The following is a 23,425-nucleotide window of genomic DNA, read 5'->3' on the forward strand; positions in this document are numbered from 1 at the left end:
AAAAAAATCAACATAATATTCAGTGCTGTGGTGAAAATGGCATAGCCAGACACTGCTCATGGCAATAAAAACTGGTAAGACCATCTGGTATTAAGTATAGGAAGTACTAAACACCCAACAGACTATCCTTCAATCATTAAAAATTAGTATTATGAAAATAATTATGTAAACATAGGAAATACTTTTGGTATGCTAGTAAAGTAGTAGTACAAAATTATTTTTTGCTACAACTACAAGGACATAAAAATGATATATGCCCAAGAAAAAACATAGAAAAATGTAGTTTAATTTGAATTTTTAATTTACTCATTTTTTAAAAAAATTTTTTACTGTCACTAAAATACACAAAAAACCCAATTCAGTATACAATCAATAAAAACAAACATCATCTTCCTTTAAAACTCAAGTCTGAAAAAAAAACCAAAATTATGAGCAACTAATTTTCCAGAATTGAGGATGAAACAAATGTCTACTTCTATAGAAAAACACATGGGCCCAAATGGTGTGGCTCAGTGACTGAATATTGACCTATGAACCAGGAAGTCTTGGTTCCATTCCCGGTCAGGGTATATGCCTGGGTTGCGGGCTCAATCCCATGTGGGGTGTGCAGAAGGCAGCCCATCAATGATTCTCTCTCATCACTGATGTTTCTCTCTCTCTCTCCCTCTCCCTTCCTCTCTGAAATCAATAAAAATGTATTTTTAAAAAAGAAAAAAGAAAAAGAAAGCACATGGGTGGGTCATACTGAAACCTGAGTTCTGGCAGTAGCTCTCAGGCCAGATGACCTTGACCAAGCAAGTCATAACCTTTCTGTGCCTCCTCTTCCTCCCTTCACAACTTAAAAATGAACCCATCTCACTTCACAAGAGTTTAAGGACCATTCATTTGTTGTAAAACGTAAAGCACTAACAACTATAAGGAATCTTTAACCATTTGTATGCAATAGCGTTTATAGACACAAGCGGCGGGCCTTTTTCAGTTAAATTCAAAATATCATGGCAGTTAACTGGTGAATATGTATGTAATACAACAATGTTCTAGCAAATCAAATATCGGGGATAGTGTACTACAAGTGTCTGTGTATCATTAAAGGAACAGCCCTTATTTTTCATTAATTCATTATTCAAATATCAATAATTTGGAACACACTACACTTATAAGTGCTTCTGACAATTTATGAAGGTTATTAATTAAAACAAAAAAGTAGGACATGATCAAGTTTCCAAATGACCTAAAAATTACACGACCTACAAAAAGAACTACTAGTAATTTTATAAAATAAAGGCTTAATCTTCTACAACCCAATAATATACCACAAAGAAGATTTAGAGCTGACATGATTAATTCATAGAGAATTACATTTGTTTTACCTTGTTTGCAACCAAACGTGTTATGTGAAGCTAGGTCACTGCTACCAGGATTAGAATGGTCTAGTTTTACAGAACAGTGTTCCCCGGCTCTAGGAGGCACGGTGACAGGCTGAATACTATTAGTCTTGAGCGCAGCACTAATGAAATGAGTCTAGAAGAAAAATATGTTATTGATTTCAAATATCATTTGAAAGAGTTAGGTGACAAAATGCATTCATATTTATTAGAGGACTTAAAACCATTCATCAGACTTAATAACAAAGAAAATAAATACCTTACATAAAGGATCTATTCTTCCAGCGCTACCACTGGAAGAATACAGTATCACAAAGGCCTGGATTCAGCCTGGCTCTGCAGTGTGACCTGGAAATCTTCACTTAACTATGCTAAACCTCAGTTTCTTCCCTTTAATTTAGAGATGGCTCAGGGGACACTGCAATAGGCTAGGTCACAGCGGTTCTCAACCTGCGGGTCGTGACCCCTCTGGCAGTCGAACGACCCTTTCACAGGGGTCGCCTAAGACCATCCTGCATAACTGTTATGTTATGATTCATAACAGTAGCAACATGACAGTTATGAAGTAGCAACGAAAATAATTTTATGGTTGGGTCACAACGTGAGGAACTGTATTTAAAGGGCCAGAAGGTTGAGAACCACTGGGCTAGGAGATGACCTGAAGAAAGGGGACCTCTACTTCAAACAGGTAATTTAAAAGCAAAACATCTCATCCTTTGTATTCTGGATAATTTTGTTTGAGGTAAAGGATTAAGAACATTACTAGTAAGCATTTAAAGGGTAGCCATATTTAGTAGCAGCAATAACATATGTACTTATATATAAGTGGAAAGTATAGTAGTAACTGTTTTCAGCATTATTTATTAAAATATCTAAAATGTATAAATATCTTACCGAATAAAACTGACTTCAAAAGAGGTTTTATGCCAAGTAAAGAAAAACCTAGAATTATTCATAGGTTTACAGAATTCTTATCAATGTGTAGAGATCTCTCTACATGGGAGAGACTCAATAAATTTCATTTCATTAAGCATTTACGGAACTACTAATATACCTAGTATGTCACTGAAACCTCAACTTTCTCTGTAATTATAAGCTTTATGAATAAAACTGAATGAGCAAAAATTCCATTCTTCCAAAACCAAAAAATCAATAATTAGATGTTTATGAATGAAAGGATGGATGAATGGCAGACAAACAGGACAAGAAGGACCCTCTCTTTAAGAAATCTGTGCTTTTCAATTGTGTCATCTCATTTTTTCCTGAACAAAAATATACATTTTCAAGGTAAAGAAATCAAGGCTCACAGTGCAGTTATTTGTAGACTAAGAAGAGAACTCTCACAGACCCACTCCCAGCCTCTCACTAGACAACATGTGGCAGACTCAGGTTTAGTTATGCATGGAGTACTTACTAAAATTTTACCTTGTATGTCCATCATCATTCCAATAAAAATACTATCATCAACCACATGAGAGCTCAAGATAAATTCTATTAAGAAGTCTTAAGCTCTAGCTGGTTTTGCTCAGTGGCTAGAGCATCGGCCTACACAATGAAGGGTCCCGGGTTCAATTCCGGTCAAGGGCACATGCCCGGGTTGCGGGCTCGATCCCCAGTGGGGTGTGTGCAGGAGTCAGCCATCAATGATTCTCTCTCATCATTGATGTTTCTATCTCTCTCTCCCTCTCTAAAATCAATAAAAATATTTTTTAATATATTTTATTGATTTTTTTACAGAGAGGAAGGGAGAGGGATAGAGAGTTAGAAACATCAATGAGAGAGAAACACCCATCAGCTGCCTCCTGCACACCTCCTACTGGGGATGTGCCCGCAACCAAGGTACATGCCCTTGACCGGAATCGAACCTGGGACCCTTGAGTCTGCAGGCCGATGCTCTAGCCACTGAGCCAAACAGCTCAGGGCAATAAAAATATTTTTTTAATAAAAGATAATACTTTATATATAAAAAATAAGTCTTAAGAATTACAATTTATTAGTGTTCACTTCGTGATAGCTATAATAAACTTATTTTTGTATAGTCTTCTGAATGTTGTATTTTAATTTAATTTTTTAAGTTTTAAAGCTGCACTTTAATTAGAGAAAAAGTAAAATAAAATCAATGCATTTATAATGCTGGTCACTTACTCATTAAAAAAAAAAAAAAGTATGTTGTGTACCTGAATGCTGGATATTATCCCAAGACCTGGAAATTCCACAATAAATTAGAAACTACACTATCAGCTTCTTGTGAGGATAACTTTTTATTTTTATTTTACTTTTTAAGAAATATTTTATTGATTTCAGAGAGAGAGAGAGAGAGAGAGAGAATCATTTAGTGTCTTTTGAATCAAGACACTGAACAATGTTCAAACCTTTAATTAATTGCAGAAGCAATATGTATTCTGGATGGTTCTCATCCAAGTGTGTGCATCAGATTAGAGAGCTTTTGATTTCTCATACCTGCTGTCCCAGAATCTTGGGAGGTAGAGCATGTCTATTTTTATAAAGCTCTCCAAGTGATTCTGATGCACATTCCCAGACTCACAGACACTGATGTAAGAAATAATTGCACTGCGATACGAGCATTTTAAAAATGGCATGAACCGAAATACCACAAAAGGAGACGCCAACTATAAGGAGGTCTTACAAAACTAGGGACATTTGAACTAGAACGTGCAGAGTTCTCCACATAGAAGGGAAGAATGATAAACAAGCAATCATTATTAAAGAACTAAAACTCTTACAATCTAATGAGCTATTGCAATAATCAATGAACATTAGCCTAGAAATCCAAGGGATAAAGGACCATGGGATGGGTGCTGGCTCTGCAACAGATACCTGAATATCTATTTGTTGTTGTTGTAGTTTCTCAAGATGCTTAATGTGCTGCTCCATAAACACACTCATTTGCTTTTCATGATCATGACAATGTAGTTTCTCGTGTTTATTCTGAATGCTTGCTTGCTGCTCTGTAACACGTTGTAACTGTTTATCAGTCTCCTGTAACTTATTGAGCAATTCTGTAACAGAATTGACCTTTGCTTCCAAATCACTCTGCACCTATGGCAATAAAAATATCAAAAGGTATTAAAATAATATGCTCCATTACGGAAAATGTTATTTAAAGCAATTGGTATTGAGAAATGATCAAACCAGATTTTTACCCTTGAAATCTCTGATGATTTGATGCCTTTATTTTTATAATCACAGAAACAAAAGGCACAAAAATTATCTTTAAGTAGATCTTTTCTCTTCATAAAAAAATACCAAATCTGCCACACAATTCTTACAATGCCAGAAATAAAATACTTAATCGGAAATTGAAAGGAAGGAAATACCAAAACAGAATAGCTATTGATACTTCCTCCACCTCAGGCTGAGTGAGGTCGGCAGCCTGGAGTTCCAGCTCTAGGCTCTGCCACCTATTAGCTCTGGGACCTTGCGCTCCTCTGACTGTTTCCCAGTTTTCCCATTTACGAGCTGTGGCAGAGATGATTTCTAACGTCCCTCCCAGCCCTAAAATAAGGATGGCCGAGCGTCCCAGGCTGCCCAGGACTGAGGGGCTCCCAAGATGAAATATCTTTAGTGCTAAAACTGGGACAGGCCCCGGTTCTCTAGCATTTTCACAGTAATGAAGGGGGTCTCACAACTCCTGGGAGGTAATACCTCACCACAAACAAGAAAATGCTTTCAAATTGAGAGCAACTAGGATGTCCCTAACCTGCAGTTGAACACAGCCATTTACAGAATCAGTTTCTAATAAATACTTTCCCATTTGACAAAGCAGTTATGAATGAATGAATATCTGGGGAGAAAAATATACTTTTATCAGTGGAGCTGCTGTTGCAATGGCGGCAGCAGTTGCCGCAGCCACAGTTGTAGCCGAGTCAATGCCACGGGGTGACGTTCTAGGCTCCAGAGCAACAGTGTCCTTTTCTGTACCTGTATCCTCTAAAAGCTGTACCTTTACTTCCTTAAAAACAGGCATGCTCTGAGCTCTGTAAATAAAAAAGGAATAAAAATATGTTCAGTAAGCTACCTTGAACCATTTCAAGAAATAACTATGTGGTAATCTGCTGAAAGTGGTTTTTCCTGGTTGAAAAAAAAATAAATAAATGTATTACACTCTATATTTGGCCTAAAGATGACAATGACATAAACCACGGACAAAACCAAAGACTCCCTAGTAAAAAAACAACACCACCCAAGTAAAATCGGCAGGAATGAGCCCCATCCCCAGCTGCTGGATTCCCGCCTTGATTTTTAAAGAAGGCATAGGGCAGCTCTCCAACTTACTCCTCTTTGGTATTTCCTCATTTCTACTAAGAGCATCATTTTCCCCTTTCTCAAAATTTTGAGAATATCTTGACTTCTCCATCCTCCGCTTAACCTTCTCATACCCACATGAGTCATCAAGTTGTGTCAATTATTTCATCACAATTGCAGGAATGGGGTCATAGAATCACAAAAGGTGGGAGAACCCAATAGGCCATCTACCCTAATTTCCTAATGTTACCGATGGGGAAACTGAGATCCACAGAGGAACTTAGTTTATCGAAGTCACATAGCTAGTAAGCAGCCGTTAGGATCTGATTCCCAGAGATCTTCCCAGGACACAAGCCTTCTCTCTCAGAACAACACTTCTCCCTTACTACTTCTCCCTCTCCAGTAAAACATTTCATCTCCTCTTGCCAACTATTTTCATTCTTCCAGTTTTGACTTGCTTAAAAACTTCCCACACAGCTGAAACCGGTTTGGCTCAGTGGATAGAGCGTTGGCCTGCGGACTGAAAGGTCCCAGGTTCGATTCCGGTCAAGGGCATGTACCTGGGTTGCGGGCACATCCCCAGTAGGAGATGTGCAGGAGGCAGCTGATCGATGTTTCTCTCTCATCGATGTTTCTAACTCTCTATCTCTCTCCCTTCCTCTCTGTGAAAAATCAATAAAATATATTAAAAAAAAAAAAAAAAAAAAAAAACTTCCCACACATATTTCTCCACCTTTAAAAAATCTAAAATTGTTCCTTATAGCAACGAAATAGGCTGATTTCTTCTGGCTGGTCTTCCACATACTCCATGCTCTGGCCCTGCCCTAGCTTCCTCTATACACGCCTATCACTTCACAAAACAACTCTCTGGAGTCCGCTCCTCACTCAGTACCACACCACTCCCACGCGCTCTCGCTCTGTTCTCTCAACCTGTTTCTACCCACTTCACATAACCTCCTCCTTCTGTAAGACCCAACCTCAGCCTTACTTTTTAAAATAAGCTTGTCCTTATACTTCTTCTTCTTGATCTCTCCTTTCATTAACTCCTTTTGCATTTACTGCCTATATCACACAATTGAGACTTGACAGCCATGCTATCATTTAAATGTCTATACAGGACAGATTAATTATACAGTGAATGCAATGTTGTTTCCTAGGAGCTCTAATCACTCATTCCTCCATATATGTGTATGTTCTCTCCCCAACTAAGTTCTAAGCAACCTGGGATGAGTCTAAATATCCTCTGATGGTAAATAACAACCATTACGTTTTGGAACTACGTGGCCTCTGCTGTAAGTGGTACAGCCATGTGATGAGGACACAGGCTCTAAAGCCGGACTGAACTGCTTGTGTTTGAATCCCAGCCCAGTGTCTACTCGCTAAGTGACGTAGGGAAAAATCACTCTCTCTGAGCCTCAGTTTCCTCACCTATAAAATCGGAATTCTTTAAAATTGGGATAGTAATAGAATGTATTTCATTGGATTTTGTGAGTAAAAAAATGAGTTAAATCACATAAAGTACTTTGAACAGTACCTCTTCTATAATGACTGTTAACAGCTATTGAATATATGTGCCAAGTACCATGAACAATGCTTTATACATACTGACATACAATATATATTTCACACACTGGAAAAGTTTTTCCTATATCCAAAGTATAAAGTGAAACTGATTTTAGAGAACCACATAAAAACAAGGAGTGGCCCACCTATTTTCTGTAAGTGCAACTTACTTTTGTTTTAAAATTGCTCTGAGCGCATCTTTCTGTCCCATGGTGTACTGGGAAATAAAGATGTCATTTGCTGCAAAATAAAAACAAAAATATACTTCAGATTCCTAAAAATTTGTTAAATTTTAATAAACTACTAAATAAACCACCTTTTTAAACTGAAAGAATATTTAAGAATTCAGCAACAGGATTTCACAATTTAAAAAGGCAAGACACAAATGACTAAATATCAATAGTCATAACCTGAGGCCCTAGAGAAAAAATGTTACCAAAACAAACAAAAAAACACCTGGGGCCAAATTGGGAATATGTGCTCAAACTCTAAAGAGAAAACTGTTTAGAATAAAGTAAAGTCAACTTCTTAAAAAAAGCATCACTAAATAAATTTTTCAAAGCACCACTTTAATTTACTATCTTATCAAAGACTATCCAAAATTTGAATTCAGAATTTATAAATAGGTTTCTAGTGCCAAACCTATACAATAGGTTGGTAGTACTAAAATTAACTTTACCATTGCAAACCCTTTTCTGGAATTTTTGAGATTCAATTAATAGCTTAATTTAGAAGGAAAAAATTTTAATTATAATAAGAAAAAACTATTAGGTTGTTCAATGAATGTCTAAAAGACAACTAATATATAAAAAATATAAAATTCTATGCTGAAAAGGAAATTCTGACACATGTTCCAACATGGAAATACCATGAAGACATGCTAACTGAAATAAATCAATCACAAAAGGTCAAGTATGATTCCGTTTATCTGAGGTCTAGTGCAATTCACAGAGACGGCAAGTAGAATGGCAGCTGCCAGGGGCTAGAGAGAAGGGGGAATGGAGAGCTGGGTTAGTGGGTAATACACAGGTTCAGCTGAGGAAGATGAAAAAGTTCCGGAGATGGATGATGGTGACAGGTGCACAACAATGTGAATGTACTTAATGCCACAGAACCGTTTGCTTAAAAATGGTAAATTTTATGATATGTATATTCAACTACAATTTTAAAAAATCAAATGTATCCTTTTACCTTTCTGTCTATTGTTCTCTTCTATTTTATCCAAAGGCAACCCTTTCACTGCAACATCTTTAGAAAAACCCTTTGGGATATGAAAGGAAGAAATAAAAGGCTAAATAAACGTTATGATTTATTACTTATCAAGTACTATTTACTAGCCACGTGACTGCTATATTTTGGGATTGCAGGACTGTATGCTTTATATACTTAATTCCCATCACCACCAGAATGCTTAGGTACCTTGAAGCTACTCAAGGATTTGTTGAATGAGTAGTAAGCTGTCAGACAATGAGTAAGTTAACAAGCAAGCAACTATGGCCCTGAAATTCACACTCATATCCCAATTTGCCACTTCTAGCAGAGGGCGTTGTATAACATCTCAGTTGCTACAGTTAAATGTGAAAACCTGATTCACTGTGAGTCTGATGCAGAACATAAGGATGGCCAGTGCATGGTACAAAATCACAAATTTACCAAAACAGTCTTTGTCACTGAACTCATAATGTCATATCAGAAGGCTTCTCTATATAAGACATACCTACTGACAAATAGCTTTCTGTTCATTTGTAGATTATATTCAGGGGTAAGATACAATGATTTAAAGTACTAGATTCATTCAATGTTCTATTCAATTGCCTTAGACACACCTTTTCTTTTTTTCTGCTACATCGGAAAAGAGGAAATCATAAAAGAAAACTGATCCAGGCTATTGACGGATAACAAGTGTTAACTTCCACCCAAAAAAGTCAGTGAAACTAATAACACAGAAGGCATCTGGGAAATTAATATAAACAACTCCTACAAATTGGTAAGAAAAAGCACAGCACATCAATATGTAATTCACAAAAGAATAAATATAGATGGCCACATACATTAAAAAAAATTTCTACTTCATTAATAATAAAAGAAATAGAAAATAAAACGATGAGATGCCTTTTACATGTAAAATGGCAAAGACTTTTTGTTTAATTTTAATGCTCTGTATTCATGAATGGGGAGATAATTCCAGTAATGGCCTTCCTGGAGAGAATATATATTAATAAAGTCTTTCTCGAGGCAATTTAGAAATGTTTCAGAAGCGTGCATGTCCGTTGATCTAATAATTTTACATCTAGAAATTAATCTTAAGGATATGACCCATGATATACACCAGAATGTTCATCACATGGTTGTTTACATTATAAAAATTTAATGTCAAATGATAGGAATATGAACAAATAAACAATGGTACATACATACAATTAAATTCTATAAACCCATTAAAAGTTTCTAGAAAAAAATGACAGAAAAATATTCTTAATACTACTTAGAAAAAATATCCTTAATGCTATTTAGTTATAAAATAGTATGGTCCCATCTCCTAATATATACCCATGCATAGGGGGAAAAAACTCTCAAAATGTTAATAGTTATTGATTTTAAGTCATTGAAGTTCTTTTTTCTTTTTGTATTTTCTACAATGAACTTTCTTAACTTTTTATTTTCTTTCTATACATATGTAAAGATTAGCCCCAAACAGGAAAAGGAACATCTTATCTTCTGGTAGTAGGGAGAAATAGATATGAAACGGAGCATTTATAAATGTGAGCATTATCAGGTACAAACTCCTTCAGTTTTCTAATTAAAATAGGATGGCCAAGTCAATCCACACTATAATCTTAGTACTCACTTATGAAACAAAAACATAATGCAAAGAGATAGCAGTTTGTGTTCATGATAAAATGATAAAGAACTAGGTTTGTTTTGCAGGCATATTTTGCATTAGACAAATCTACACAAAACAAGCTGTGAGCCCATATTAAATGTAATGGAATCCTGCCTGATCATCTTTATGACAAATGTTACCCATTTATCCTCAAACATACATAAATAGTTTTCCATACATTCAGGAAATTATTTAGATAATGAAATTCAAATAACATTAATCATTAAATAAGTCCTGCTCAAAAAAGAAACAGAAAACACCAGCCCAAAGGCTAGGCATTTGCTCAGGGATCAAGTATGGTGCGTAATGATACATTTTTACTGGGAGTTTTTGAAAAAATTGACAATAGCTTCAACTTAATTCTTAGTTTACCAGCCTCAATTTTCAAAATATTGTGAAAAAACTCGAGGACACAAACAACAATGTGGTGACTGTGGGAGGGGTGGAGGTGGAGGAAGGTATACGGGGGATAAAAGGTGATGGGCTGAGACTTTGACTTGGGGTGGTAAGTACACAATACAGTGTACAGATGACGTGTTGTAGAGTTGTGCACCTGAAACCTGTATAGTTTTGCTAACATGTGTCGCCCCAATAAATTCAATAAAAAGGGAAAAAAATCCCAAAATATTGTGAAACTCTCCTTTATAGACTTGTTAAATTGACAATACATAGGTCAACATTATGATTACTGATCAAAGTCTAATTGGACTGCATCACCAAAACATTATATTTATCATCAAATATTTTTAGCATTATAAAAAGGTTAACATGAAAATTTCATGTTTTTGTTTCTTAAAGACCCCTCAAGAAAATACCCACAAAAGACCTCATAGTAGTTTGTCTGATGTATAATCACACTCACATTTTTTACTATGTTATTTTTCCTTACATTTACATAATGCTTCTTGTTTAGAATACCTTTTCCTTAGATAATAGCAGAGCTGTTTTTTTCAATTACACTATTTCTTTCCAAGGTCATTATCTTACTAATGGATATTTTTGATTCTATGGAAGGCTTTTTCGCTAATGTCTCAAACACTATTTAAATCACAATTGTTGTATGTCAAACATTTCTCTTGGTAAGTGAAATTTAAAAACAAGGCTTGCTGCTAATCAAACATAATTTAAGAATACATTATTCGACAATACTGAAAATTTCAACATCAGCACAATTAAGAATCCTTTTGCTTACACTCTCTGACACAGGGGGGTTTTCTAATGGAGGCTGGTAATCATTTCTAGCAGAAGCTAAGTCTGATGAACCTACCAAAACAAAGAAATCAATTTTAGTGATTTTTCAAATCAGAACATTACATGTAGAAACTGTACAGGCATGACTCAAGAGCTACTAGTATATATAAACTCCATATGAATGCAAGACCTAAATTGGAAGCCACATTTCATGCAAAAAAAAAAACAATACAAAAAACCTTAGGAAAATGATATTTTACAACTCATATCTTGGAAAATATGGGTCAACATTGACAAGCAAGTGAGATAAGTATAAAATGGTTTAAAGTGTATCATTACTCTATTAGATTTGGACAAACTAGGGCATAATCACTTGCCAGGAATAAAATACATATATGATATAAAAGCCTGATTTAACAGCAGGCATATGATATGCTGTACCAACCAAAAAGCAACATTATAAAAGCATTTTTTTTTGTTTTTGCACATATATCCATTAACTTAATCCTTACAATTGTCCATGAATTGGATAAAGCATATGTCATCTTCATTTTCACTGAGGTTAAGTGAATTGAAATGTGAAAGCCATCAAATGGCATAAGCTGTGTTTTTCTGCTATGCCAAACTGCCTATCATAATCCAAACATCAGGTAGAGTATTTGGTAAAAAGCCCCAGCAGTGAAAAATAAGCTCAGCATACAAATTAAGTATGTCCATCAGAGATGGAACTGGCAGAGTATACATACAAAAGCCACACAAAGAAAAAACACAAAGGAAATGTCCAACTTTCATTCATTCTATCCATTCAGTACTATTGGATGCAGGCTATACCTGGCCATTTTCCCAGGGAACATAGTTTTTGACACCTGTACAAACTAAACATCTCACATTTGTGGATTTAAACATTAAGAATCCTCTAAATTTTGAAACACACACGCAAAAACAAAACAAAACAATAAAAAGACTAAAAATTTACAAAAGTGAAAAGTTGAAAAACTATGTGGAATCACATACCACGTAACGTTCCATTCAAGCTAGTCCCCGTTCTAAAAGGAAGGTGTTTGTTTGCAGACAACGCAGGAGCAGCACAGGACAGCTCGTCTTTCAGCAAAGCCAAATTCTCTCCCTGGTTTGGAGAAGCTACCTCCCGAAGCCTCTTCGCTGGTATTTTAACCCTTCTTTTCTTTTCCGGGCTATACTCGGAGCCTTTCATATTATTGGCAACAAAACTAGTCTCGAAATTCTACAGCAGAACTTTCTTCTGGGTCCATAAAACTGCAAAACAAAATTTTCACCGCTTTGAAGCCTGGGGAGGAGGTGGGGTTAAGAAGCGCGCGGGGGGCGGGGATGATAAAGAAAACGTGAATTTTAAGTGATTCTGAAATATGCAGTCACCAACTTTTAAATTAAACAATGTCTAAACAGACTAGTCACAAAGCTAGAAATTTTGGTACTTAATGCAGCATAAAGACTAGAACTTTTTACCCATTAATCCCACTCAGTCTACAAATGCACCATGCCATGAATCTTAAACACTGGAGATGACAGGATAATGGCTGCATGAGCATAACAACCACCACAATAACAGTGCATTCTCCAGTCCCAGTTGGCACGACAAAATCAAACAGATGTAGAGGCGGAGTTAAGATTTGCTGGGGCCGAGACCGGTTGGGCTCAGTGGACAGAGCGTCGGCCTGCGGACTGAGAGGTCCCAGGTTCGATTCCGGTCAAGGGCATGTACCTGGGTTGCAGGCATATCCCCAGTGGGAGATGTGCAGGAGGCAGCTGATCGATGTTTCTCTCTCATCGATGTTTCTAACTCTCTCTCTCTCTCCCTTCCTCTCTGTAAAAAATCAATAAAATATATTAAAAAAAAAAAAAGATTTGCTGGGAGGAGGGAGTCAAGCAGGTAAAACCCAAGTGCTATTTTTTTTAATTCCCCACGTAAGAAGCTTAATAGCATTATTCAGCCAATGAGTCTTACACACCCCTCCAGTTGCAAACACCGGACACCTAAACTCACGCCTCCGAGTCTCCGGAACGCCAGGCAGTCTCACAGCCACACGTCTCATCGGACAACACCTTCAGTTGCCCCCGGGTAAACACCCACTTCCTTGTAAACCACCCCCCCCCCCCGACACAACACGCATGCGCGCCTAGAATATTGTACGAAACAGCCAACCAAAAGGCTCAATCCCCCCGGGTGCTCCTTCATCCCTTTCCGGGTGGAAACAAACGCCCAACGTAAAAGGCTTAAAACAGGTGTGGATCGTTTTAAGGCAGTACATTGCCCCAAAGGATTTAAATAAATATTGGATAAAACCCAAGAGACTCGTTGATGACCTGAAGCGCTCCCGAACTAACTGGTAATACCACTCGCACGCATTAGGGAATGTTTACAGCGTAGCTCCTGGAGACCGTTAGGGACGCAAAGTAAATTAGTCTTTCAAACACTTTCGGCAGATTCGGGTTAGTTAATGGCAAGGAAATCAGGAGCAGGGAGCATTGTCTAAGGAGACAATCACAAAAATTAATTCTCAGAGGATTTCGGAGTTATAGGGTCATACCGGGTTTTTTTTTTTTTTCCTCTCAAGTTCCCCTCGTTATACGAATCGGCGTCCAAGGATCTAAGGGCTATTTGACATTACCGCTCCCACGTGTTCTGCATCCAGCGGCGGCGGCACCCGCCGTGACCCCGACCCTCCGCCCCCGGACTCGACTGGCAGCGCAGTCCCCCCAGCCTCGTACTGTTGTCGGAAGCGAGAGCCTGTGCTTAAGTATGACCTCTTACTCTGCCCTCGGAATCCCGGGTTCCCGGGCGGGGGGCGGCAGGCTACGCTCCGGAAAGGCGGTGGGTCTCTGAACGAGGCCGCCGCATCCTGGTGGGCTGCGGGGGAGTGCGGAGCCGGGCAGCGGGTCATGCGGAGCCGGGCAGCGGGTCCTGCTGTCCCCGAGCGGGTTTGAGACCTGCCTGACGTCCGTGTCACTGGGGCGAGGGCCGTAATTGGAGGCTCCGAGGCACCTCAGACTGGGCTGCAGCAGTCGGGGTCTTGGTCGGAGACCGTGCGAGTCAGGCTGGAAGGCACCCTCGCCTTGACCTTGAGCTAACAGGCAGGAGACCCCCCCCCGCCCCCCCCCCCTTTAACTGAACCGCCCTCCCGGGACACAAAGCAGGCCCAGCACCTTTATCTGATCTGCTCGTTTTCAAGGACGCACTATTTGGACGTTCCCCTTTACGCATTACTAGAGGCTTTAGAAAAAGATGAATCAAAGCCAAACAATGTAATCTGATGTAAAAGCTAAATAACACATTTAAAAAAATTTTTTTTACAGTTCAGCTTTCATAGAAGAAATCCTAGAATTAAATTGGGCCTTAGGGTCTTGGCTTTGAAGAACCTTTTAATTATTCTTTGCAAAATATTATGTCTTATTCCAGTTACATTTCCCTCTTCATTACTGGGCTCACGGGTAGTACTTGCTTGTTCACGATTTGTTTTAGGGAAAATTAAAAGATAAAGCGACAGTGTCAGAGCTTTGGAGATGATTTAATTCCCTTATTTTCTAAATGTAACTTAGATGTGAAAATAAAGTAACCTTTCCCCTCTCTTCTCCAAAGTGTGACCATAAGCAGTCATTACAAGTTGAATTGGGTTGAAACCCAAGAAGTCTTGGCCCCCCTCCCCCTATCTAGTCCAGTGCTCAGAGGATTATACTTTTAAGTCTGGAGGCCAACCTTTAAACCCGAAAGCAATAGCCGTAATCTTTCAGAAGAATTTTTGTGGGAGTGGTGTGGCATATAGCAAGAATTTTCTGCTCTGATTAATAAGTTGCCGTTTAATCAGACAGTAACTTCCTAAACCTGCTGCAGATAATCTAAAGGAAAGGGACATGTGGTAGAGTCCCGTTAAAGCCTATCAACCGAACAGGTTAGTTCAGATCAATTTAAACATCTGACCTATCAAATAAAAGGCACGGATAGCCCTGGGACAAAAAATATGGTTCACAAGATTGTGGGGTTTTTTTATTGTTATAATATTGTTAATATTTTTACTTATTTGCTATCTCTTTTGCACTCTCTCTATATACATAGATACAGTACTCTTTTGCTGAACCATTGCAAGGAAGTTGCAGACATCATGACCTTTAACTCTAATTTCTTCAGCATGAATCACCTTAAGAACAATCTGTACATAGCCAGGATAAGGTTATCACACCTAAAATGGTAACATAGCCCCAGAATGTCTTTTTTAACTCAAAAATGTTTCCTTTTAATTCAGGATCCAAAGTCCACACATTGTGTTTAGTTGTCATGACCCTTTAGTGTCCTAATCTAGAACAGCCCTGTGCCCCTTTTCTTTATGACCTTTTTTATTGATTGATTTCAGAGAGATAGAATCATCAGTGATGAGAATAATTGATCAACTGCCTCCTGCACGCCCCCTACTGGGGATCAAGCCCACAACCCAGGCATGTGCCATGACCAGGAATTGTTACCTGATTCAATGCTGAAAACATTGAGCCACACAGGACGGGCATGACTTTTTTGGTGTTTTTTTTTAAGACCTTTGGTCTTACAAATTGTCCCTTATGGTGGCTTTTCCTCATTATTCCCTCATGATCAGAGTCAGATCATCCATTTTTGGGGAGAATACCACAGAGGTGATGCTAGGTATAATCACTTGATTAAGGTGGTGACTGCCAGATCATTACAATATAGGAGGACAGTTTTCCTTTGGTAACCTGTGGAGATATTCTGAGAGCATGAATATATCCTGTTTCCCAGGAATCTATCACCTAGTGGTTTTATGATCAATTTGTAATCCTGAATCACAAGAGTACCAATGACCAGTACCAATCATGTAAGTACCATCTTAGTGATAGAGGCCAAAGACATCAGAAGAATCATTTGCTGTAACTATATTTACAGAATTAGAAATTTGGCTTCAGGCCTGATACAAATCTGCATATGATTCTAAAAAAGAAATGGTGGACTTGTCCATCATATCCTGGTTAGTCTGTTAATTTCTTTTTAATATTCAGAAATTTCTGGGAATTGCTTGTTCTTTGATATTCACCTGGACATACTTACTACCTGGAAAGATAAGAATATTATATTTGTTTATTAATCCTTACCCAGGGATATGTTTTTATTTATTTTAGAAAGAGAGAGGAAGGGTGGGGAGAAAGAAACAGGGATGAATTGCCCCATCCCCTCCTGTACACACCCCAACCATAGATCGAGCTTGTAACCTTTTGGTGTACAGGACCATTCTCCAACCAACAGCCACCTGGCCAGGGCAGACTATGATGTATTTTGTAAATATATATAGTAACATATGCTAAAGACTTGTAACCTCAGAATGAGGAAACTAAATTTCACATATTGAAAAGGAAGAGGCTTTTTTCTTTCTATGTAACATTGTTAGTTTCAGATGTACAATATAATGATTCCATATCTGTATATATTGCAAAATGATCACAATAAACCTAAGGAAGAGGCTTTTTTAAAAATGACTTAGCCAGCAGAAGTTTAGATTTCTCAACTATTAGAGCTTGAAGAGGTCTCCCCAGTCATTGTAATCCCATCATTTTTTCAGATAAGAAATAAGGCCTCACTGGAGACATTCAAGCAAAAGTTGGACAACTACTTTTCCAGAACAGAAAGGAAACTCATGCATCAGAAAAGGTTTGAGCTTGATGACTGATAAGATCTCCCTTTACTTTTAAGTTACCCGGTTTTATGACATATTTGTGTTTGGCAAAAAATAACATTGCTGTATCATTCCTAAAACCTAAGCCAGAGATTCTGGAACTCTTATCCCTTCCCTCCATCTCCAGGTCTCAGGAGTATAATTGAAAGGTAATTTCCTCAGCAGATGTTTGCCTCTATAATAATAAACATTTGCTGTAATATCTGGAACTAGGACCGAATAAAAGGGCAGCCACATTGCTGCTGCCTGTTTTCACTATCAGTGATTTGCTTGGCTTGTTGGAGTTTGTCAATCAGCATAATTCATGATTAACTGCAAAAGAGAAGGCTGACTTTAGAAGACACCAGATAGCAAGTAAATTTGCAAATCAATCACCTTCAGTATTTCCTAGGAACAGTTGCCTACAGTTATGTATACCATAACCTTGATACAGATATACTTCAGAGATTGCAGGTTCAGTTCCAAACCACTGCAATAAGGGAGTCGTAATCTTTTGCTGGTGGAGGGTCTTGCCTTCAATTTGTAAAAAAAAATGCAATAAAGCAAAGCACAATAAAAAGTATGCCTTTATTTATGACTACAGAGAAGAGCTTTAGAGATTTAGGCAGACATAAGAAAATTGCTGACTGTTAGCTCGAGTTCAATTGTAGGTCTGGGACAATATTTGAAAAGTTTATAATTGAATGATTCTAGAGAAAAGGAAACCATAATGTTAATTTAGTGGTTTTTGAGTAAAGTATTTCTCTTTTATTTTCCAAATTCTCAAGAAATATATTGCATTACTTTTATAATATGATAAAACTTTATTTCATTTTAAGGAGATATATATACTATTAAAAACTTTACATTAAAAGATAATGCCAAGAAGCCCTAGCTGGTTTGGCTCAGTGGATAGAGTGTCAGCCTGTGGACTGAAGGGTCCCAGGTTTGATTCCAGTCAAGGGCACATGCCTGGGTTGCAGGCTCAAACCCAGTAGGCAGCCAGTCACTGATTCTCTCTCATCATTGATGTTTCTATCTCTCTCTCTCCCTTCCTCTCTGAAATCAATAAAAAAATATTTTTAAAAAATATAATGCCAAGGAAATCATTATAAATGAAGATTCATACCAACACCATTGAGGCATTCCATATCTATGTCTTATCAAATAACAATCTTTCGTCACCATGAGTTGTTAGGTATACTAAGGGGCAAGTAGAGGATAGTCAGCAGAGTAATACCAATCTGCTATTATTTTGTTAAGGACATATAGGTCTATTTTATGAGGGATATTTCTCTAGTTTTATGTACTGCCTTTGTCTGGTTTTGATAACAGGATAATAGTAAATTCGTTACACTTTAGACGTCTGCAGGGTCTACGGTGACAGTTTCATTTCTGATAATGATAGTCTTTTTAAAGAACCAACTGTTTTATTGATTATTGTTTTTTGCTTTTATTTATTTTTTTTTAAGTATGTTTTTATTGATTTTGAGAGAGAGAGAGAGAGAGAGAGAGAGAGAGATTGATGAGCTAGAAACATGGATCAGCTGCCTCCTGCACGCCCTCTACTATGCATCGAGCTCACAACTGGGCATATACCCTGACTAGGTATCGAACAGGCAACCTCTCAGTGCATGGAACGATACTCAACCAACTGAGCCACATTAGCCAGGGCCTATGTTTTCATTTTTATTATTTCTGTTCTATTATTTCTGTCTACATGCTTTGGGTTTATTTTGCTCCTTTTCTAAGGTGCTTTAGGTAGGAGTTTTGATCTTTGATTTGAGAGGTTTCTTCTTTTCTAATGTATGAATTTAATGCTATAAATTGTTCTCTTGGCACTGATATAGCTCTGTTAACACAGATTTTGATATGTTGTATTTTCAGTTCATTCAGTTCACTGATTTTTCCCCCCTTGAGACTTCCTCTTTGACCCATGAATTATTTAGAAATTTATTGTTTATTTTCCAGATGTTTGGAAATTTGCCTGTTCTCTTTCTGTTAATTATTTCTAGCTTGATGCTTCTGTGGTCAGAGAACACACTTAGAATGATTTAAATTTTTTTAAATTTGTTGAGGCTAGTTTTATGACCCAGGATATTGGTTCAGTGGGCACTTGATAAAAATGTGCCTTCTGTGGTATTGGGTGAAATGTTCTATAAGTATGGATTGTATCCTCACTAACTTATAGGATATTAAAAAAAAAAGGAGAAAAGAATAAATGCAAAAGAGTGGAAGATGTATACATGGTTGGAAATACTAGCATGGAATTACCATCAATTATATTCGTTAATCAAATGAGAATGTTATTTTTTTTCCATGATAATAGCACTTTGAGTTTCCTAGTTTCATGAAAAGTCATGCTTTACAGAGCCACTTCAAATAATAATGAGTCAATAAGAATGACTTACACATCCAGTTTATCTTTATTGCATTGGTTATTAGGAAATTCAAGCTAAATATAATGCATAAAAATTCATTTAGTCTACAGTGTACAAGATTGTATTTGCTTCTTTACATGCTGTTTAATTTCTATTTTAAACAATCATATTTTATACAAATCTTTATGTGAGATGTTCTTCCATTTTAGAACTAGCCAGATAGAATAAATAATGTGATACATTCTTATATCTGGATTAACTAAGCCTGGGCCCTCCATTTAGGATATGTGGAAATCCCGGGAATTCAGAAAGGCTTTTGACTTCCTTATCTTCACTTCTCTGTTGCCCCCAAGTTAGATCATAAGTGTCATATGTTTAGAAGTTTCTGTTACAGTTATTGCCCTTTTTGAATTTCAGACTTCACAACTCCTATAACTTCCTTTTAAAGTATATTAGAACTCATTTGGGTTATTGATTTATAAGTTAGGATGGTGTTTGTTAACAATTAATAGTACTCTGCATTTGCATAGAGAAGGTAAAAGGATCATCAGTAGCACAGGTCAAAGTTACATTAGCAACCAATGGAATAGTTAACTTAAGTATTTATAGAAGACAACAGAGATCTCTTGGTTTCCCTTAGAATCCTACTAAGGCCCTAGCTGGTTTGGCTCAGTGGATAGAGTGTCGGCCTTCGGACCAAAGGGTTTCGGGTTCGATTCCAGTCAAGGGCACGTGCCTTGGTTGCAGGCTCCTCCCCAGCCTGAGCCCTGGTCAGGGCTGGTGCAGGAAGCAACCAATCTATGTTTTTCTGTTTCTCTCACATCGATGTTTCTCTCTGTCTTTCCCTGTCTCTTCCACTCTCCCTAAAAGTCAACGGAAAAATATCCTCAGGTGAGGATTAACTAAAAAATAAAAAATAATTTTCAGATTCCTTTAAAAAAAATCCTACTAGGAATGGAACTTTAATAAGTAGCTTTTCTGCACAGTAGCAGGGCAATTCATCTTAAAACTGAAGATTTAGCCACTCAGTGGTTAGAGTGTAGGCCCTTGGACAGAAGGGTCTCAGGTTCGATTCCCACTCAAGGGCACATACCTGGGTTGCAGATTTCTATCCCCAGCCTGTGCGGGAGGAGACCAATGTGTTTCTCTCTCACATTCATCTTTCTCTCTCTCTTTTTTTTCTCTCCCCCCCGCCCCCCGCCCCCCGCCCCTTCTACTCTCTCTTAAAATCAATGAAAAAAATATCCTCAGGTGAGTATTAACCAAAAAAAAAAAAAAAAAGTAACCCACTAAAGATTTAGATAGACAGGGTCTTTGGGTCCCACAGGTAATAGCATTAAAAAATCTAATTCTAAACTTTATGGTTCTGTTGTCATTAATGATGTGGGAAATTGGGGGAGTGGTGTATAATTACATACATGGTTAGAAATTGATAAAATGTGAATAATGTGGTATTTCAGGTAGACTTGTTTCAGTTCTGTTTCATAAACTATTCTTGTTTTGATTACCTAACTCTTCAAGTAGCCTAAAAACATTTATTTGTAGCCCATGTGGCTCAGTTGGTTGAGCATTGTCCCATGTACCAAAAATTCACTAGTTCGATTCCCAGACAGGGCTTATGCCCAGGTTTTGGGCTCAGTCCCCAATAGGGAGTATACAGGAAGCAGATGATCAAGCGATGTTTCTCACACCAATGTTTCTTTCTCCCTCCCCCTTCCTCTCTCTTTAAAATCAATAAAAAAACATTTTTTAAATAAAATATTTGTTTATAGGTTGACAAACGTTTTTTATTTTTAAATCAGGTGACTAATAAAGGTACTGAAAGAATATGGCTGCACAAATTCCAGAATCTGATCAGATAAAACAGGTAAGGTATCATAATTAAGAAAAAGGCCTTTGGCAAACAATTTAAGGCACTGTTGAATGCAACCATGTCAGTGATCTCACAAAATAATGGTTTATATTTCATTTCCAAAATTGGATATTAAATGAAGAATATTAATTTTCAGGTAATCCAGGAAAGAATATTCAATGAGAAAATCTGACTATATTTTGTAGCTCATATTACATAGATCATATTATACCCATTTAAGTTAGCAAAAGTTTGATTTCAAATATTACAGGACATTTCACCTAAAATACAAACTTCAGTTAAGTTTCAGAACATTTTTGTTTTAAAAGCCAAATATTAACCAGTGAACTTATATACCTATAGCCATACCCCACGGACAAACAGTAATGCGGGGAAGACCTGGGGAGGGGGCCGGAGCAGGGTGGAGAGAGGGTCATTGTTGTGGGGGAAGGGACTTCTGTAATACTTGCAACAATAAGCAAATTTTTCTAAAACACCAAATATTAACACCTTATTTATGTTTTTTAAAAACACTTTATTTGTTTATAGTTTAAAGAATTTCTTGGAACCTACAATAAACTTACAGAAACCTGCTTTTTGGACTGTGTTAAAGACTTCACAACAAGAGAAGTAAAACCTGAAGAGGTATGAAAAGTGTACCCACTAAAAATTCTCTAAACTTGTGATTAGCAGCTTAAATGTAATCCCCCTAAGCATTTTGCTTGTTCCTAGTTATTACAGGAATTTTGCCTGCCTTTTATGCTCCATTGCTTGGAGGAACTAAAGCAGCCAAGGATCCATAACATTGAGTTTAGTGATGACAAATTTAATATGATAATCACATTGAATCAAGGCAGACTTTTTTAGAGAAGATGCCTGGGGCTTGCTGAATTATTCTTCCATTGCAAAGCCTTAGTAATTAACTTTCAATTAAGATGACCTAGCTAGAGAAACTTGACATGGCTTTTCTATCTGACCCTGAGAATTCAGGGTAACTTTGGAAAAACTAGAGCTCGAATTTGGTTGCTCATATTGCATAGACAGACGCTCAAAACCCAATCCTATTAGAAGTTATAACTGTTAATTTGCTCATCAAAACATTTATGTATTGGCTTAAAGTGACATAACTTCTTTCAGTGGAAGAATACTGAAAACATTCATGCCAAGATCTTAACTTTTAACCAGCAATGAATAAGTACTTGTTAAATAAATGACAGTGTTTAATAGATGCTAAGTGTAATATTTTTACTGGAAAAAAGTAAAAGGTTGAGAATTAACTTAATATTAGGAATGGAATTTCTCATTAAAAAGGAACAAAGTTGTACTGGGCCTACATTTTAATAATCAGAATAAGGGAATGGGAATGTAGGCTTTCAGTTAATACTAAAACACACCTGCAGAAAATCTAGTCCAGATAGCAGGGACTTACCATTGTTTTTAGTGCCTACAGACCTGTAGGTATCAAAATGTAACACCTCTTGTATTAACAGTTGAAAGCTATGGTCACCTGCTACTTATTAATACCATTTAATTCTCAGGTATATTCAAAGAAAAGTACCTACTGGTTGGTCTTTTAGAATACATGCTTTTTTTTTTTTTTTTTTTTTTCAAATTAATATTTCTGTATTGCCTCTTCCATCTTCTCTCTTTATTTTATTTCTAGACCACCTGTTCAGAACATTGCTTACAGAAATATTTAAAAATGACGCAAAGAATATCCATGAGATTTCAGGAATATCATATTCAGCAGAATGAAGCCCTGGCAGCCAAAGCAGGACTCCTTGGCCAGCCACGATAGAGACATCCTGAGGGTGGACTTTCCCTGAAAGGCTGCCAATGGCTTTGCACTGGAAGTGAGGATTCATCTGAGAGAATCCCCTGAAAGCAGTAGCCACCATGTTAACCATCTGTCATGACTGGCAAATGGAAACCACTGGAGAAACAACATTGCTATTTACCAGGGATAATCAAAATAGAAGGTCTTACTGTCCAATCAAAATGTAAGATGCAACATTTGTTGAGGCCTTATGATTCAGGAGCTTAGTCACTTGATTAGAAAAATAAACCATTATTTCTTCAATAGTGACTATTAATTTTAAAACAAAATCATGAATGAGATAGAAAAAATTTTTATTTCTACAAGTTAAATAAATGGAAATATCACTGCGCAGTTGTTTATGCTATATCATAATATAGTATTCTGACTGGACTGT

The 23,425-nt window shown here is 37.1% G+C and overlaps 2 protein-coding genes across 3 annotated transcripts in view; one reads left to right on the top strand and one right to left on the bottom strand.

The window, feature by feature from the left end:
- The window catches only part of KIAA0586, a 107,799-nt gene extending 94,374 nt beyond the window's left edge, over window positions 1–13,425 (bottom strand). Inside the window, exons 1-8 of the mRNA XM_081104306.1 lie at window positions 13,278–13,425; window positions 12,304–12,564; window positions 11,291–11,361; window positions 8,406–8,475; window positions 7,385–7,454; window positions 5,209–5,383; window positions 4,224–4,445; window positions 1,371–1,521 (exon numbers count right to left, since the gene is read on the bottom strand). Of these exons, the coding sequence (XP_080960432.1) occupies window positions 1,371–1,521; window positions 4,224–4,445; window positions 5,209–5,383; window positions 7,385–7,454; window positions 8,406–8,475; window positions 11,291–11,361; window positions 12,304–12,502 (958 nt within the window). The 5' untranslated portion in view covers window positions 12,503–12,564; window positions 13,278–13,425. The remainder of the gene's footprint in view (window positions 1–1,370; window positions 1,522–4,223; window positions 4,446–5,208; window positions 5,384–7,384; window positions 7,455–8,405; window positions 8,476–11,290; window positions 11,362–12,303; window positions 12,565–13,277) is intronic.
- A 374-nt stretch (window positions 13,426–13,799) lies between these two features.
- On the top strand, window positions 13,800–23,379 carry TIMM9 (translocase of inner mitochondrial membrane 9). 2 transcript variants are annotated; one of them, XM_081104351.1, is made up of 6 exons: window positions 13,800–14,066; window positions 15,380–15,511; window positions 16,887–16,975; window positions 21,163–21,227; window positions 21,762–21,857; window positions 22,876–23,379. In XM_081104351.1, the coding sequence occupies exons 4-6, from the start codon at window positions 21,189–21,191 to the stop codon at window positions 23,008–23,010; spliced, it is 270 nt and encodes an 89-aa protein (XP_080960477.1). In that variant the 5' UTR covers window positions 13,800–14,066; window positions 15,380–15,511; window positions 16,887–16,975; window positions 21,163–21,188; the 3' UTR covers window positions 23,011–23,379. The 2 variants fall into 2 exon arrangements, with proteins under 2 accessions (XP_080960477.1, XP_080960478.1); XM_081104352.1 differs by lacking the exon at window positions 15,380–15,511.
- Window positions 23,380–23,425: the final 46 nt, after the last annotated feature.

This window comes from Myotis nattereri (genome assembly GCF_964212035.1).
Source record: "Myotis nattereri genome assembly, chromosome: 1".
Classification (NCBI taxonomy): Eukaryota; Metazoa; Chordata; class Mammalia; order Chiroptera; family Vespertilionidae; genus Myotis; species Myotis nattereri.